We start from the raw sequence: 16,896 nt of genomic DNA, 5'->3' as shown, positions 1-16,896 counted from the left end.
TCCAATAAGTTCCTGGACTGCATTGCAGACAACTTTTTATTTCAGAAAGTTGAAAAAGCTACTAGGGGGGAAGCTGTTCTAGACTTGATTTTAACAAATAGGGAGGAACTTGTTGAGAATTTGAAAGTAGAAGGAAGCTTGGGTGAAAGTGATCATGAAATCATAGAATTTGCAATTCTAAGGAAGGGTAGAAGGGAGTACAGCAGAATAGAGACAATGGATTTCAGGAAGGCGGATTTTGGTAAGCTCAGAGAGCTGAGAGGTAAGGTCCCATGGGAATTAAGACTGAGGGGAAAAACAACTGAGGAAAGTTGGCAGTTTTTCAAAGGGACACTATTAAGGGCCCAAAAGCAAGTTATTCCGATGGTTAGGAAAGATAGAAAATGTGGCAAAAGACCACCTTTGCTTACCCTTGAGATCTTGCGTGACCTACAAAATAAAAAGGCGTCATATAAAAAATGGAAACTAGGTCAGATCACGAAGGATGAATATAGGCAAATAACACAGGAATGCAGAGGCAAGATTAGAAAAGCAAAGGCACAGAATGAACTCAAACTAGCTATGGGAATAAAGGGAAACAAGAAGACTTTTTATCAATACATTAGAAGCAAGAGGAAGACTAAGGACAGGGTAGGCCCACTGCTCAATGAGGAGGGGGAAACAGTAACGGGAGACTTGGAAATGGCAGAGATGCTTAATGACTTCTTTGTTTCGGTCTTCACTGAGAAGTCTGAAGGAATGTCTAGTATAGTGAATGCTTATGGGAAGAGGGTAGGTTTAGAAGATAAAATAAAAAAAGAGCAAGTAAAAAATCACTTAGAAAAGTTAGATGCCTGCAAGTCACCAGGGCCTGATGAAATGCATCCTAGAATACTCAAGGAGTTAATAGAAGAGGTATCTGAGCCTCTAGCTATTATCTTTGGGAAATCATGGGAGACGGGGGAGATTCCAGAAGACTGGAAGGGGGCAAATATAGTGCCCATCTATAAAAAGGGAAATAAAAACAACCCAGGAAACTACAGACCAGTTAGTTTAACTTCTGTGCCAGGGAAGATAATGGAGCAGGTAATTAAAGAAATCATCTGCAAACACTTGGAAGGTGGTAAGGTGATAGGGAATAGCCAGCATGGATTTGTAAAGAACAAATCGTGTCAAACTAATCTGATAGCGTTCTTTGATAGGATAAGGAGCCTTGTGGATAAGGGAGAAGCGGTGGATGTGATATACCTAGACTTTAGTAAGGCATTTGATACGGTCTCGCATGATATTCTTATAGATAAACTAGGAAAGTACAATTTAGATGGGGCTACTATAAGGTGGGTGCATAACTGGCTGGATAACCGTACTCAGAGAGTAGTTGTTAATGGCTCCCAATCCTGCTGGAAAGGTATAACAAATGGGGTTCCGCAGGGGTCTGTTTTGGGACCGGTTCTGTTCAATATCTTCATCAACGATTTAGATGTTGGCATAGAAAGTACGCTTATTAAGTTTGCGGACGATACCAAACTGGGAGGGATTGCAACTGCTTTGGAGGACAGGGTCAAAATTCAAAATGATCTGGACAAATTGGAGAAATGGTCTGAGGTAAACAGGATGAAGTTCAATAAAGATAAATGCAAAGTGCTCCACTTAGGAAGGAACAATCAGTTTCACACATACAGAATGGGAAGAGACTGTGTAGGACGGAGTATGGCAGAAAGAGATCTACGGGTCATAGTGGACCACAAGCTTAATATGGGTCAACAGTGTGATACTGGTGCAAAAAAAGCAAACGTGATTCTGGGATGCGTTAACAGGTGTGTTGTAAACAAGACACGAGAAGTCATTCTTCCGCTTTACTCTGCGCTGGTTAGGCCTCAACTGGAGTATTGTGTCCAGTTCTGGGCACCGCATTTCAAGAAAGATGTGGAGAAATTGGAGAGGGTCCAGAGAAGAGCAACAAGAATGATGAAAGATCTTGAGAACATGACCTATGAAGGAAGGCTGAAGGAATTGGGTTTGTTTAGTTTGCAAAAGAGAAGACTGAGAGGGGACATGATAGCAGTTTTCAGGTATCTAAAAGGGTGTCATCAGGAGGAGGGAGAAAACTTATTCACCTTAGCCTCCGATGATAGAACAAGAAGCAATGGGCTTAAACTGCAGCAAGGGAGATTTAGGTTGGACATTAGGAAAAAGTTCCTAACTGTCAGGGTAGTTAAACACTGGAATAGATTGCCTAGGGAAGTTGTGGAATCTCCCTCTCTGGAGATATTTAAGAGTAGGTTAGATAAATGTCTATTAGGGATGGTCTAGACAGTATTTGGTCCTGCCATGAGGGCAGGGGACTGGACTCGATGACCTCTCGAGGTCCCTTCCAGTCCTAGAATCTATGAGTCTATTCACTGCCAACTTCTAGTAAGCCTCACTCTGAGCCCTTAATGCTTAAGACCTATGGCCAATCCTATTTTAATAAATATATTTTGGTTCTTCTATTTGCTGTTACAGCTGCAATTACTTCCATTATTATTTCTATAAGTATGTTTAGCAGATAGATTCTATATTATCCAAGATCAGGGATCAACAGGCAACATTAAGAAAAATTAGAATGTTACCAATTTAACACAGCTATATCTTAAAAATAGCTTGAAACTCCCTCTTCTCACCTGTGATATTGCAGGCCATCAATTCATAATGGGTTTATTTAAGAAACAATAGCACATGACATGAGGAGTATTTATACCAATCATGCACTGGGACGCATTGCTTCTCAGGAAGTAGTACTATTTGGTATAACACCATAATAAGCCACTGCCTGTCAGAATTAGATAAACAAGAAGCCCAGAGATTTTCTTTATATGTCTTTCAGAGTGAATTAATACAGTTCAGTCTGAAGCTTTGAAAAAACAGTGTTTATATTTTATAGTAACCATGAGGACAACTAGTTCCATTCCTAGTACTATAGTTATCTATGTTAACTGCCATTCATTCATGATACAAAAAGTCCTGGACTAAATTTAAGTGCAGGAAGGCTGGGCTTTTCCAGGACCTCCTTTGTAGTAATGATAGTGACTTTAACTCAGGAATTTTATGTCAAAAATATATTGTTTTAGCATTTACATCCTGGCAGAATTTGCTCTCACACATGTAAGACACAAACAATCAGTAATATTAGAAAATGCAGATATAAATACCTTTATGGCCTGGTTCCCCTTGTAGACCTTTAAAACCTTGGTTGCCAAAAGAGCCGACTTCGCCTTTGAGCCCTTTCAGTCCTGGTTTTCCTTTCTGGCCTAACATACCTTTGAAACCTCCAATACCAGGTGAACCTTTAGCACCTTTAAAGAAATGGGGAAGAGAAATTTAAAGCGAAACCAAAACCAACTTCATCTATTTTCTAAAATGAATAGCTGTAAGATAAAGACACTCTCCCATTCCTTATCTCTACTAATAAAATCCCTATCCTCCCAATTACTCTGCCTCACAGCATTAATGTTCTTTCCTTCAGCCTTCACATCCATATTCTTGCGAAATTTTGTTGTTTCCTTCTCTATCAAACCTTTAAAAATCTGTTCTTTTTCTCCATTCCTACCACTAAAACCCTCTCCATACTGTGGTCATCTCTTCCCTTAACAAATGGAGCCTGCTCACAGCTAACTGCCCTTTATCTTACTTTTCTTCCTTTGGTGTATCCAAAACAACACTGCTAAGGTCATTTTCCTCTCTGGCTATTCTGAGCACACAGTTCTCCCTCCAAAGTTCCTCCAGTGGCTTCCCCTCTCCTCCTGCATCAAATTCAATCTACTCATCGTCACCTTCAAAACTTTGCACAACTCCATCAATGTTGTCTAAGCCAACACCCATTGAAGTTGATAGATACTTCCATTGCCTTTGCTATGCATTGGGTCAGACCCTTATTCTCTGCTACCATTTCTGCCTTCCTCCCACTAATTCCACACACTTGTCTATTTCTTCTCTCTCAAATTCTCCTTTTTTTTTTTTTTTTTTGCCTTCTCCTACTTTGGAGACACCCTCTATTCTTACAGCAGCCCGCTGGTCTCTGTATAACCACTACCCTCTGAATCCTTTTTTCAAATCCCTTCTTAAAACCCATGTTTTTTGTGATGCTTTCCTATGCCAATCTCTTCAGTAGCAAAGTATCTTTGTGCCTGTTTTCACTGGAGTTGTTGTCCCATGTTCAAATTTAGGCCTAAAAGCCTTGTCCCCTTAAATATGTGTAAACTTAGACTCCAAAGCCTAAAAAAGTAACATCCAGAGAGTTGTCAGAGGTTTAAGAAGCCAAGAACTTGAATAAGATGAATTAAAATGTGACAGCTATGTCATCAGCTAGTGTAAACGGTATGACGACCTAGCTCTGAATCTGTACAGCACAGAGAACACCCCTCAGCTAGGGATCCAGCTGAAGGATAGCTGAAGCTCAGCATCAGAAGGAACAGTATAGTGTAGCGATGAAACACATTAAAATAAGCTATTTTAAATCATGTTAGAACCCAAAGACATTGTGGTTAGACAACTGGTACCAGATAAGGTATCTCAAAAGTAAGATCTTTGCGCTAAGAGGAAAGTAGCCTGAATATTCTTTGTGTTCATTGACATGGTTACAGGGAAAAAATATCCCTTGAATGTTCAGTTAAGTTAAAGGATTTTGGGCCAAGTTGTGTCATGAAGGCACTGGCAGTCACTGGAAATGGTGTAGTACTGCAGTGCCCACAGAGGGAACTCCATGAGGGGATGTGCCTCCCTCCCCTAGGTCCCTGCTGTGCAAATGGTGTTCATCTGTTTTACCAACTATTTGGATGATGTAGCCTGATTCCCACTGTCTTTCTGGCCAGCACAGAAGCCTTGCCTCCTTTCTTTCCCCTTTGGGATATTTGCACTCCTGGGAGCAGTTCTGGCGTTCCTCTTTAAACCATGATTTGAGGACTTCAATAACTCAGACATAGGTTAGGGGTTTGTTACAGGAGTGGATAGGTGAGATTCTGTGGCCTGCATTGTGCAGGAGGTCAGACTAGTTGACCATAATGGTCCCTTCTGACCTTAAGTCTATGAATCTATGAAGGATGGGACTGCTATTGTGCCTGGCTCTTGTATAGGATGCTGTAAAAAGGTAACTAGGGAAGCTTTGTATAGCCTACTCTGACCTTCAGACCCATACTAGCATCAGGCAGAATCTGTCTCTTCACATTAGTGATCCCGTTGAATGAAAGTTGACTTGAAGTCCAAAGTAATGCCAGAAAGAGAGTCCTATGCAGAGTTTGACCTCCCCAATGCACACTGTGACAAAAAGTTGTTGCCACACTTTTAGGAGAACAACTTGTGTTTTGCTTCACTCTACCCCACAAGGGATGGAATTCTGTTTTGACTAGATTTTTCTAATAAAAATATACCTATTGTTGGCGTACAATGAACTCTTGATTGGCTAGCGAGAGCTCCAACTTTTCTATGTGAAACGAAGTGCTCTGGTAAACCTGAACATTGTCTCAATGGGACCGCTTCTGTGGATGGCATTGCTTGCTAGGTGCATACCTGCCAACACATGAAAGCTTTGAAATAGGGATTGTGGGGAGAAAAAAAATAGAGAGAACCCTTTTAATTCCATTGAAATAAACCGGACTGGGGGTAAAGAAAAGGATTTTGGAAAGAATGAATCGTAAATAGTACCTATTTTTCAAAAGGAAAAAACAAAAAACAGGTATTGTCCCTCTCACACACAGCTTAATCTCATAGGCTTTCTCTACCCTCAAGCTTTAACTGCCAAGTACTGCCTGAGGAGAATAGTTATGGTGTTTCTGAAATATACTGAATCAAATTATCTGGCATAACTCTATTGACTAAAGCAGAATTACACTTGCACAGAAATTGTTTAACAGAGACATGCTCTAAGCTATTGTATCTTTCTAAATGTATCTATCGTTTTAAGATCTTACCTTTTAACCCTGGAAAGCCAGGCATTCCGTCTATTCCCGGGAGACCGGGCACCCCAGGTGTTCCTTGTACTCCTTTGTTACCGAGTTCACCTTTGTCACCGGCCAGACCTTTCATGCCCACTGGACCAGGAAAACCTTGGTCACCTTGATCTCCTCTGGCACCAAGTGAACCTGTAACAATCAATGGGAATAGGAAGATTAGATGCAAGTTTTTGGACTGGAATGTTATTTTTACAAGTTGTGAAGAAAGGTGAAAGAATTCCATTTGCTCAGTGCAGATCTGCAAATTTAGGTATGAACAAAGAGCAACTACTTACAATTAAAACTTTTTTCTTAGTAAAAATGAAAGCCTGATATTGCAGAAGAGATGGGGCCATCTCAATGTACAAACGTCTCCAAACACTGTTTCATGGACAGACTTCTAATCCAGCCTGACTCTGTACCCAAGTTTCCCTTTCTTTGCCTTCTCTTTGGTCGTCTAAGGATGAAACACTATTTCCTTGTGCATTTCCCATTTCAGCAGCTCTGCTTTCTCTAGCAACCTCTGTTACCAGAAAGACAGGCAGCACTGAAGAATGGCAAAGAGAAAACAGCAGTCTTGTCTTGGGGGATACTAATATGGCTCCCATTGTTCTGGTAGCAGCGTGCCTCACAAACATTAGTGGAGTTAGCCTCATAACCCATCTGTGGGAAAGCGAAGTATTATTTGTCCCTGTTTTGCTGGTAGGGAATTGAAACACAGAGAGATTACATGACTTGTAAATGTCACACACATAGAGTTTGTGTTAGAGCCAGTAATTGAACCCTGATCTTCTAAGAGCTAGTCTAGTGACTTAGCCACAAGACCATCCCTCCTCAGTGAAAAAGTATAACCCTCATAGGCATACAGTTATAGGTTAATATGAGAAAAAGCAAGTCTGTGCAAGATAGAGAAGTTTACAGGAAAAATTCCTCACCAACAAATCCTGGTGAGCCAGTTCTACCGGGAGGTCCTTGCTGTCCTGGAAGCCCTGGGAATCCATGCAATCCTGGTCGTCCTGGCAGGCCAGGCAAACCAAGAGGACCTGGGGGTCCTGGCAGTCCTTTGGGTCCTGGAAAACCTGGAGTACCATCAGCTCCTAAAATATCATACTAAATTAATTAATTCTAAGGTTCCAATATCATCTAGAGTATAGGTTTATTAGACAACATTTTTATTAATCAATGTGCATATACCTTGCATAGTACAGTACTCACATTTCAGAGCTAATTATTTTCCATTAGAAATAACACTCAGCATAATTTCTAAAATAACATTTATGTATTTTCAGACGTGGACAAAGTCAGTCTGATAATGGCTCCTTGGTTCATGCCGTGGTCATTGTTACGAGATTCAAACCATACTTAGACACAATGGGCCTGTTTCCAGTGTCTGGTGCATTGTGTGGCCATTTACACCTTTGCAAGATGAGAGCAAAGTGGGTGTAAAACCCCTACTAGGACAGAAAGGTAGCATTTTACACCCACTCAGCAGCAATGTGAAAGACTGCAGATTCACAAGGCAATAGTGAATCAGGCCCAGTGGGTCTGCTTTTCTCTTACTTACTCTGTTTACACGTCCATGTAAACTCCATAGACTTAAATGGAGTTACTCTTGCTTTACATTGGTATTACTGAGAGGAAATTCAGGCCCAAAAGTGAGAGTTGTATTTGCGAGATAAATGAGAGAGATTTCTTCTCTGAAGCATTAACAATTTAACCACCACTGATTTAAATAGTTAAAAGCCATCAGGGGACCACTGACATCCACCGCTGTATCCCTTTAACTCTCTAGCCCAGGGTGCCTTTTACATGGCTTTGCTTGTGAAAAGCAGCCTCTCCAGGCTTGGCTCACACACAGCCATTAGCATTGAAAGTCAGTGGGAGTTGGGTGCCTAACTCCCATTTGTGCCTTTGAAAAGCTCATCACAAAATTTAAGGTGTTAGCTCTTTGTGAGGGAACCATGGCTCAGATCCTCAAAGATATTTAATCTTCTAATTTCCATTGAAATCAATTGAAGCTAACAAGCTAACTGCCTCTGAGGAGCAGGGCCCATGCTGCCAAACTAGCATGACTTAAACTTGATCTGAAGTGGCTGGGAGCACTAATTCCATATTCTGTTCTGTGCTTCCTGCTCAGTTTACCAGCAAGGGTTTCCACTGTCATGTGGAGACCTGGGAGCTTAGATTGTCAACTCTTTCCCCCACAGGAGTCTGAAAAGCCATGAAAGAGTGAAGACTTGTGTTCACTATTAAACTAAGACAGATCTGAACTGGTGACATAGAAGTAAAAGGCTCAATATCTCATTATCAAGGCTTATGTACTGTGCATTAAAATTAACTCAAATTTGGCATCAGCAGCTCCTGATTATGAGACAATCTGGAGCCGCAGGCTAGATATTCTGTCTCAGCTTCAGGTAAATTCAAACCCAGAGTGTGACAGACTGTACCCCATGTTCACCACTTTTATAAGACCATGATAATTTTTGTACAAACTATGCCTTATGAGGTATCCTTTGAAAACTCACACTCTGCTGAACATTATTGTTCTGGTAAAATATGTGTATCAACATAGTATGTAAAGTTGTAAGATTCTGTCGTATAACATTGCTGTAACATGCTCCAAGTTCTTCAGAGACAAAAGACACATTGACACCATGGCCAGGTATCAGCATAATCAAATGGACTATCATGAACTATCACCTGGCTAAGTAGCCATTCTTTGGCAGGAAGAAGGGTAGGGGTGAGAACTTTATATATTGGCAAAGACACAGCTGGGGGTTTCCTTGTAAACAGACTGACTGTCGCCTGAAACCCAGCTGAGATAATCCTCCAAGAGGGGAGGAGGGTATAAGATTGAGAAACAGAGGTCACCGAATCACCTCTCTCCCCCCTCATCTCCACTCACAGCAGCAACAACGTTTGAAAGACAAAGGAAACATCAATGAACTTGGCGAGGGGTCCAGTCCTGGCTGAAAGATCCAGCCTGACTGCTGTAAGATTATGGTGGGAAAACCATTTTTGCTTTTAAGTTCACTTAGTTTGTAAAGATAGGTATTAGTTTGCATATTATCTTTTTATTTTTTGTAACCCAATTCTGACTTTTATGCCTCATTACTTGTAATCACTTAAAATCTACTTTCTGTAGTTAATGAACTTGTTTTATCCAGACCAGTGTGTTTAGATTGAAGTGTCATCTCCACTTGAAATGACAGGGTCTGTCATTTTCCGTTGATGAAGTGAGGGCCTTTCGATGAGCTTCTATTGTCCAGAAAGAGTGATCTGGGGACGCACATTTCTGGGGAAAGCCTGGGACTCGGAATTTACTGGTGTTGCCCTGTATGTAATTCATGAGTGGCTGGCCAGAGCATTCATGTAATTCAGCTGGGAGTGATTTTGCATGCTAGAAGCTGTGTGTGAGCATGACCAGGAATGGCTGTTCTCACAGCAAGCAGTGTAAAAGGCACCCCATATTGGAGAATTGAGGGGACACAACAGTCCAGATTACACCCTGGGGAATGTCACACAGAGGTTTTAACTGAATTACACAAGAAAAGTGAACGATGGAATCAGTGCCGTATTCCTTCTGTTATTTATTATGGGCCAGACCCTTATTCCTGTTGAGTGGTACCATACTTTGCAAGTCAGCCTATTAACATCAGTGAAATACTGTACCCTCTCTACTTCATTAAGACTGGCGGAATCTGGCCTTTTGATATCACAATTTAGTTGATTTTACTGTGTCCTGAGTTTTCAATATGCGGTATTGTAGAAGCTGCTGGGGGAAGCTAGAGGTTTTGGCACCTAGATAGGGGGGACACTTGTGTCTTTTGGTACCTAAGGAAGGTATGGGAGCTAGTTTAGGATTGTGGGATAAATGAATTATTTGGATGTACCACTAACCTGATCAACAGCTCTTCTGCATACAAACAGAGTCCTTCCAATTAAAGCTTTACTGAAATCTGGCTACATTCATGCCTTTCTTTTTGCTGAAACATTACTTTATTTAAAACAACATTTACCTCTAATTCCTGGTACTCCATGATCTCCTTGTAGGCCTTTCAAGCCTGGAAATCCAGATGGTCCAAAATCCCCTGGGGTGCCTGGTGCTGCTCCTAAAACTTCACCTGCAATTCCTTTTGGTCCTATAGGCCCTCGGGCACCTGGTTTTCCTGCATTGCCTGGATTCCCCGGTAGCCCTGGTAGACCTGGTGGGCCTTCATCTCCCCGGGGTCCAGTAAAACCTAAAGGCAAAATGACAATCACCATGTGGCTAACCGTGACCAAAACATTGTATTAAATACTAAAAGTGTCAGATGCACCATAATAATGTCAAATATTGTATCAAATAATTTTAATTTGTTTAATCTCACAGACTTCTTGCTGTATGCTAATGCAGGAAAGTATGTATTATTGAAATGTAAAGCAGTTGTAGAGTATATAAACTGTCAAATATAAACAGTGGGTACATTTATAAAAGCACCTCATTGACCTAGGGGCTAGATTCACAAAGGAACTTAGGCACCTATCTGCCTCTTTAGGTAACTAAATAAAGCATTTAGGCACTACTGACATTTACAAAACCACTCCTCAGCTGCTGCTTCACCATGTAGATGCCTAAATCTCCATAGGTGCTTAAGTTTCCACTCATGGGCAGGCAAAAAACCACCTATACCCTGATGCTGCCCCACATCTAATGGGCTTCTTACAGCTTTGTTCATGCCTAAATCCTAGCCAGATTCTCCAGTGAGGCATTCCCTGCCTACCTTGCCTGCAGGGCCTGATCCAGTATGCATGCTTAGAGCATGCTTAACCCTCCCCCAAAATAGAGCTAGGGTGATCAGGTGTGAAATTTTCTGGGCTGGCTGAGAAACTCATCACCCAGAATGTCCAATAGTCCAGTGGCTAGGCCACTTATCTGGGACCCACATTTGATCCCCATTCTGCCTGATGGAAGCATGGACTTGAGCCTGGGTCTCACACATCCCCGACGAGCACCATGACCAATGGGTTATAGAGTTAATTTGTTCATTTTTCTTTCTTGCTCTGGCCCAATTAATATTTAATTATCTGTACAAAGTTCAGCAGCTTCAACAGGAGAGACTGAGAAAGAACTACCCAAAAATACCACCTAGCAGTGTGATTGTGGGAGATCTGTGTTCAAGTCCCTCCTCTAAATCAGGCACAGTGGGGGTTTGAAAACTGAGTGCCCTAATCACTGGCCATCAGCTATAACAGGGTGAGAGGATGTCTCCCTCTCTGTTCTATTCCTGAGAAAAGGCTGACCAGTACTTTTGTGGATGTGGGCCTAAGTTGCAGTCTTTTCTTCTGCATTGACTAACTTAGGCAACTCCCAGCTCAGCTTGAGGCTTCTGTGAATCTCTTTCTTAGGCACCTAACTCTCCCCATAGAATTCATGGGGAGCCTGAGTGCCTAATTCAGGGCTGTGAATTCAAGTGGGTCGCAGGGCACCTAGGAGTTTGGCATTGCAATACTTAAGTCCCATTTGCGAATCTAACTAGCCCTTAGGAGCCTAAGTCCCACTGAAAGCTGTCACTTAGGCACATTTGAAAATTTTACCCCACATAACCTTATTACAATGGGGCAATAAAAGTTATTGTAAACAAAAAAGTTGGTTTGCAAAGCAACATGAGTGGGATTTTCAACTGCACATACATGATTTAGGAGCAAAAGTGAGAACGACATCAGGATTTAAATTTCTAAAACCACATAGACATGAAGATCTCACATTAGGTCATTTTTTCCAGTGAATGCTTGACTAAAATGGTGTAAATGACTTTTGCAGAGTACTATGGGGAAACTCCAGTCCCCACTTTCTCCTGCCTTATTATCTTGGCTGACCATGGTCTGTCCCAGCAGCAGGGCAAGAATACTCCCCTCTAGGTTACAGGCCAAAAGAAGATCTTCAATGAGGAAATTCCAAGGAGCTTTCATGGACCTCAGTGAGGAGGACAAGAGGATCCACATCACCCCACGTGACCCTCCTGTCTTGCCCTTTCACCGTGTGTGTGCCATGTAGGAAAGCCCTGCAGAATCGGATTCCTAGCAACAGAGGAGGAGTGCACTCCCAGGGCTGCTACTCCCACAAATCTTGTTCCTCAGGCAGCGGAACTGAGTTGTTTTCACTGCCCGAGCCCCTTCTCACCTTCAAAGGTAGAGGCATCATTTGTTCTGAGCTGCATTTACGTATCCCTCACCAAAGGATGCATTATGCAGTAGTTTGTTTTAAAACTATATTAATCATCAACCACTCAGGCTCACAACAAGCCGCTCATACCAACATTCCCAAAGACACCACCAAAATAACTAAATAAAACTATATTTAATAAATACAAAAACAAGTGTTTGATGCATACTCAATACAATACATGTAAAAGGTGTTGCAGGTACTGTATACTTGTAAACACTGTACTTCCAAATGGGGATATATTCAGCCACCTGTGGGCGGGGTGCATATTCAGCTACTGGATTGTGAACCTATGATATATATATGTTCTTGTCCTGGTATGTACAATGTAATTCGTGTTTCTGCTACTAAGAGTTAAATGGATGCATTCATAGGTGTCTTTTCCTCACTTATGCATTTTGTTTCAGAAGTTTAAGTATGAACATGCTCCACCTGGAGTGTGAAAATATCTCATTATTGAAGTATCATTGTTTAAAATCAGTGTTATGGTATTTTACTATTACCTTTATAGCTCTGCACTAGGAGAAACTTGGAAAAGAGGAAAATTGATATTCTTTCATAATTATGTACAAACCACATTTTCCAATGAGAGAAACTTTTGACTTCACAAGATATCTTAGGCTGATGTTATATTATTGTCTGAATGCTGAAGGGAAGACAAATTAATATTTACACCTGGAATAGCATGTTGAGGTTCCCATGACTACAGCGAACAGATCAAAAGTACTCAAAGAATGGCTAGTGACTTCAAGATACCTCGAGGACCTGGTAATCCTTCACGACCTGGATCACCTTGTGAACCTTTTAGCCCTTGGAATCCATCCAGACCTGGTTCACCTGGAATCCCTTTAGAACCTTTTGCACCTAAATTATGCATAAAAAAGTAACAACAAATCAGATCCAAACACAGAAAGTAAATATATGCATAAATGCAGACAAATATGCTAATAAATATCATAATTATGTATTTTAAGATTTAGGGATCAACTTTTATCACATTTTGTCTTCAGTGGAATTTATGCACATGCTTTGAAATGTTTTACACCCTAAATTTATCATTATGAATTGCAATTTACTTTGTTGTCTCTTCCATTGCACAATACTTTTTTTGCATTAATTTGCTAGCTCTGACAAAATAGGATATTACTTAGACTAAGAATCACTTTACCTTATTTATCGATAAGAGATTATTATTGATAGCTAAAGGTTTTTTATTTCTAGAGTTGCTGATTTTAAAATTCAAGATTGTTTTATGATTGCTATTTGTTTTGTGGAAAGTTCCATTTAAAAAAAAGGCCAGGATTAAGGAGCACTGTCAGAACTGTGCAGCCTGAATATCATCTTCCTAGTGCCAGCACTGTGCCATCAGCCTCTCAATGTTCTGAGCAGAAAATTCATTTAATTTAAGAAAAATACTAGAATTGCAGGTACAACTGCAAAATTTAAATGTGCCTGTTACCCAAATAGCATTGTTAACATTTAGGTTTGTTTTCCTTCCATTAATTGTTGTGTTAGATCAATGTTTCCCAAACTTGGGACACCGCTTGCATAAGGGAAAGCCCCTGGTGGGCTGGGCCGGTTTGTTTACCTGTCACGTCCGCAGGCACGTCCGATCGCGGCTCCCACTGGCCACGGTTCACTGCTCCAAGCCAATGGGAGCTGCAGGAAGCAGTGTGGGCCGAGGGACATACTGGCCGCTAGATAAAAAGCCTCTCTCTATAAAGTAGGCAGCAGGTGAAGAGGGCAACAAATACCATATTTCAATAACCGATTATACTATGGTAGCTGATTTTAACATATAGCACCAAACAATAGTAAGGAAAATATGTTTAATTTCACAACCCAGTTTAGTTTAATCCAAGCTTTGCCAAATCTATTTCAATGTACAGTTGCAAGTGAAAGCAGGGAAGGCAGTTTGAGTACCCTTTTTTAAGAACAGTTACACGGGCCTAGGACAGGCTGTTTAATACCGTGTTAGGAACTTCATAGGAACAGAGGACTTAAAGATGTGAGACTACAAAGATGCCTCTTTTCTGGCTATACTGTGTCATTGGTGCATAGGTCACTGAACCAGTTCATTAATTGTACATGGCACAGTTACAGACTAGCTGAAAAAAGGCAGGAAACCTTATAACCAAAAGACAATAATGAAAGGTGACAAAGCATAAATTTGATATTGGTAATTTGGTGAAAGCATAAATGAATGTGACTTTGTATAGTACTAAGGGGGTACAAGGACAGAGTTATGGCAACAGCGGGTTGTGAAAAAGTATAAAATAAAGCAGGACATTTACTCCTCCTAGTGTTCAATATTCAAATTCCTTGGGGTTGAGGGAAACAATGCTATGAAGACAGCATTCATTGACACAGATCAGCAGGGTACTCTTCCTCCCTGCGTCTGGAGCCTGAGGGAATGGTAGCAAGATCTTATACGTATTGAAAGATGCCAACTGATGAAGTCATTTATCCAAGAGATGGACACACAGATAAGGAGCTTTGTTTACAACAACAGCAGACCAATGCCTAAAATAAAACACACATGAATCTGATGACATGGAAGCATCCGTGTTTAGAAAGAATTGTGATTAAGAAGTAAATCTGACTTCATTCAAAATCATTGGAAAGAAGAATGAAAAGTTCACATAAAATTACAAAGGAACTGAATCATCCTAATGAGTAATAGATATACCAAGACTTCAAAGAAAAATCACCTTGAACAACATTAAAAACCACCTTCAGAAGCACTGATTACAATGTCAAGTATCATAGCCAAATAAAGAAATGTAAATCTGAACTATTCAACATGCTGCACTAACAAGAGATAAAAATAGCAAATCCTGTTAAGAAATATGAACGAGTCATTACTTAAACCATAACAACAACAATACACTTTATATCTAGTTTTAAAGGAAAATTTGACCTTAAACTCTGCAGCCCAGATCTTTGGCCAGAGTTGTGGCCAAAAAATGCAAGGCACAGTTAGGGAAGGCTGCAAAAATGGATTTCAAGCTCCCCTAATACTAAAGGCTGCTTTAAGTTATGCCAGTTACCAATGTTCCAGGGGGTTAAATACAGTGGCTGTGGATCAGCAGGGTTTGGAAAGCCCCAGACAGCAGCTCCTGCCACCCTTCTCCCCCCCGTGTCCTCCCCTCCCCTCAAAGAAAACCACACCAACCAACCAACCAACCAAAAAAAGCACTGAGGTGATATCCTAGGATTGGATAGACCAGTTTTGGAAACAAAAATTGCTGGGAGTGCTGAACAATGCAATCCCACTGCATCGGATGATCTGGGACTACTTATTTAGAGTTCCATTGAGACTTTAGGCCCAGCCCTGTTTAAGAGGCTGTGTATAATTATATGACCCCAGGAGGAGCACTCAGAAGGCATTGTGACAATTCCTCCACTACATCCACTTGCTCCAAGGGCTAGTAATTCATTACACCCCTTCTAGGGATTAGCATATTCCCTGTAATGTGTCCAGCCAGGCTTTAACCCCACCTTGCCTCTGTTCGCCCAGTGGCTCCTCCTGTGGGGAGTATCAAGTGGGGAGCAGCCACTGCTCTCCCCACTGCCTCAGAAGGGTCAATCCACGAGGTTCCTGCACTGCTCCTCAGGGCATGAAGGGTGTGGGGGTGGGGTGGGGATGATAGCTCCTCAGTACTCTCCAATGCCCCGCATAGAACCAGGGCAAAATTCCCCTTAGTGGTTTTATTAAACTGTGAAACTCCACTGATTTTTTTTTAAAAGCATCTGGTACAGTTGAACGAAACATGGCATTGCTGAGGAGGCTACATAGAGAGAAGGATGAACTGGGTGATCTAATAGAGGACTGTTCCACCTCCAATATCTAGTCTACTATAGAAGGCATATATCATCTGGCATGTTTATTTTGATTTTTGCCACTCTCTTAAAAGACAACTGCTTAAAGCTCCACTGACTCCTTATACCTTGGGGCCAAATGATATTCACAAACAGTGTGGATTTGTGACTAAATGTAATGACTGTTCATACTGAAAACCACTGTTGGTGGCTGATTTGTTACAGTTGTCTGTTACAGCTGTCCCCCTGCTGCATTCCTTTTTCCCTTCTCCTTTCTGTTTGTCCTGTGTGGCCGCCCCTCCCGGCCGTTGTGCTAAATAAAGTCACAGCCCGATTCATAGGAATGGCTTGTACAGACTAACTGAAGCCATTGCTCTGCCTAGGGAGGGGGCTTCTTGCTTCTTTGTTTGGCTCCTTTTTTCAGACTCGGGCTCGGTGTGGGGGGCGCTGCCCAGAAATGCAAGACCTGAAGTGGCCAACTAATTAAGCATACGGGTCATACCTGTGGCTCAGAACATGCCCAGGCATGCCTATGCTTACCTGCAGCCTTTCCCTGCCTTCTCTCCTCCTCTGTATCAAGTGGAGCCAATCAAAAGTACTGGTGGGAAACTGCCTGAGTTTGCCTTTAAAGCCGGACATTTTCTGATCAGACCTCGGAGAAGGTCCTTGCTTTGCCACCTGGTCTGATCAGCTAGGGGTCTTTTGGGGGCCCTCTCCCCGCTCTCGTTTGTTTTTGAGCATACCCCCGTTTTTAAACTCCCCTCCCACGAACAATGAATTTGTGCCTGGAGATCTCCTGATTATTATAAGTGAATCGAGTCCTCTCTCCATCCTCTGATGCTACTGCTGTTCCTGCCTCTGTGTTTGCTGCTGTCCTGGGGATTGGTAAGAACTCCCTCTTGCAGACTCCCCCTGTCCTAGCTG

The 16,896-nt window shown here is 41.6% G+C and overlaps 1 protein-coding gene across 1 annotated transcript in view; it reads right to left on the bottom strand.

Moving 5' to 3' along the window:
• Positions 1-16,896, bottom strand: part of COL4A2 (collagen type IV alpha 2 chain) — a 182,204-nt gene that overhangs the window by 37,571 nt on the left and 127,737 nt on the right. The window contains exons 26-30 of the mRNA XM_030545953.1: positions 12,907-13,014; positions 9,965-10,186; positions 6,881-7,042; positions 5,925-6,095; positions 3,171-3,314 (exon numbers count right to left, since the gene is read on the bottom strand). Coding sequence (XP_030401813.1) covers positions 3,171-3,314; positions 5,925-6,095; positions 6,881-7,042; positions 9,965-10,186; positions 12,907-13,014 — 807 coding nt within the window. The remainder of the gene's footprint in view (positions 1-3,170; positions 3,315-5,924; positions 6,096-6,880; positions 7,043-9,964; positions 10,187-12,906; positions 13,015-16,896) is intronic.

The sequence above is a fragment of the Gopherus evgoodei genome, chromosome 1 (assembly GCF_007399415.2).
Source record: "Gopherus evgoodei ecotype Sinaloan lineage chromosome 1, rGopEvg1_v1.p, whole genome shotgun sequence".
Taxonomy (NCBI): Eukaryota; Metazoa; Chordata; order Testudines; family Testudinidae; genus Gopherus; species Gopherus evgoodei.
The sequence above is the reverse complement of the archived record's forward strand: the minus strand, read 5'-3'. Positions and strand labels throughout refer to the sequence as shown.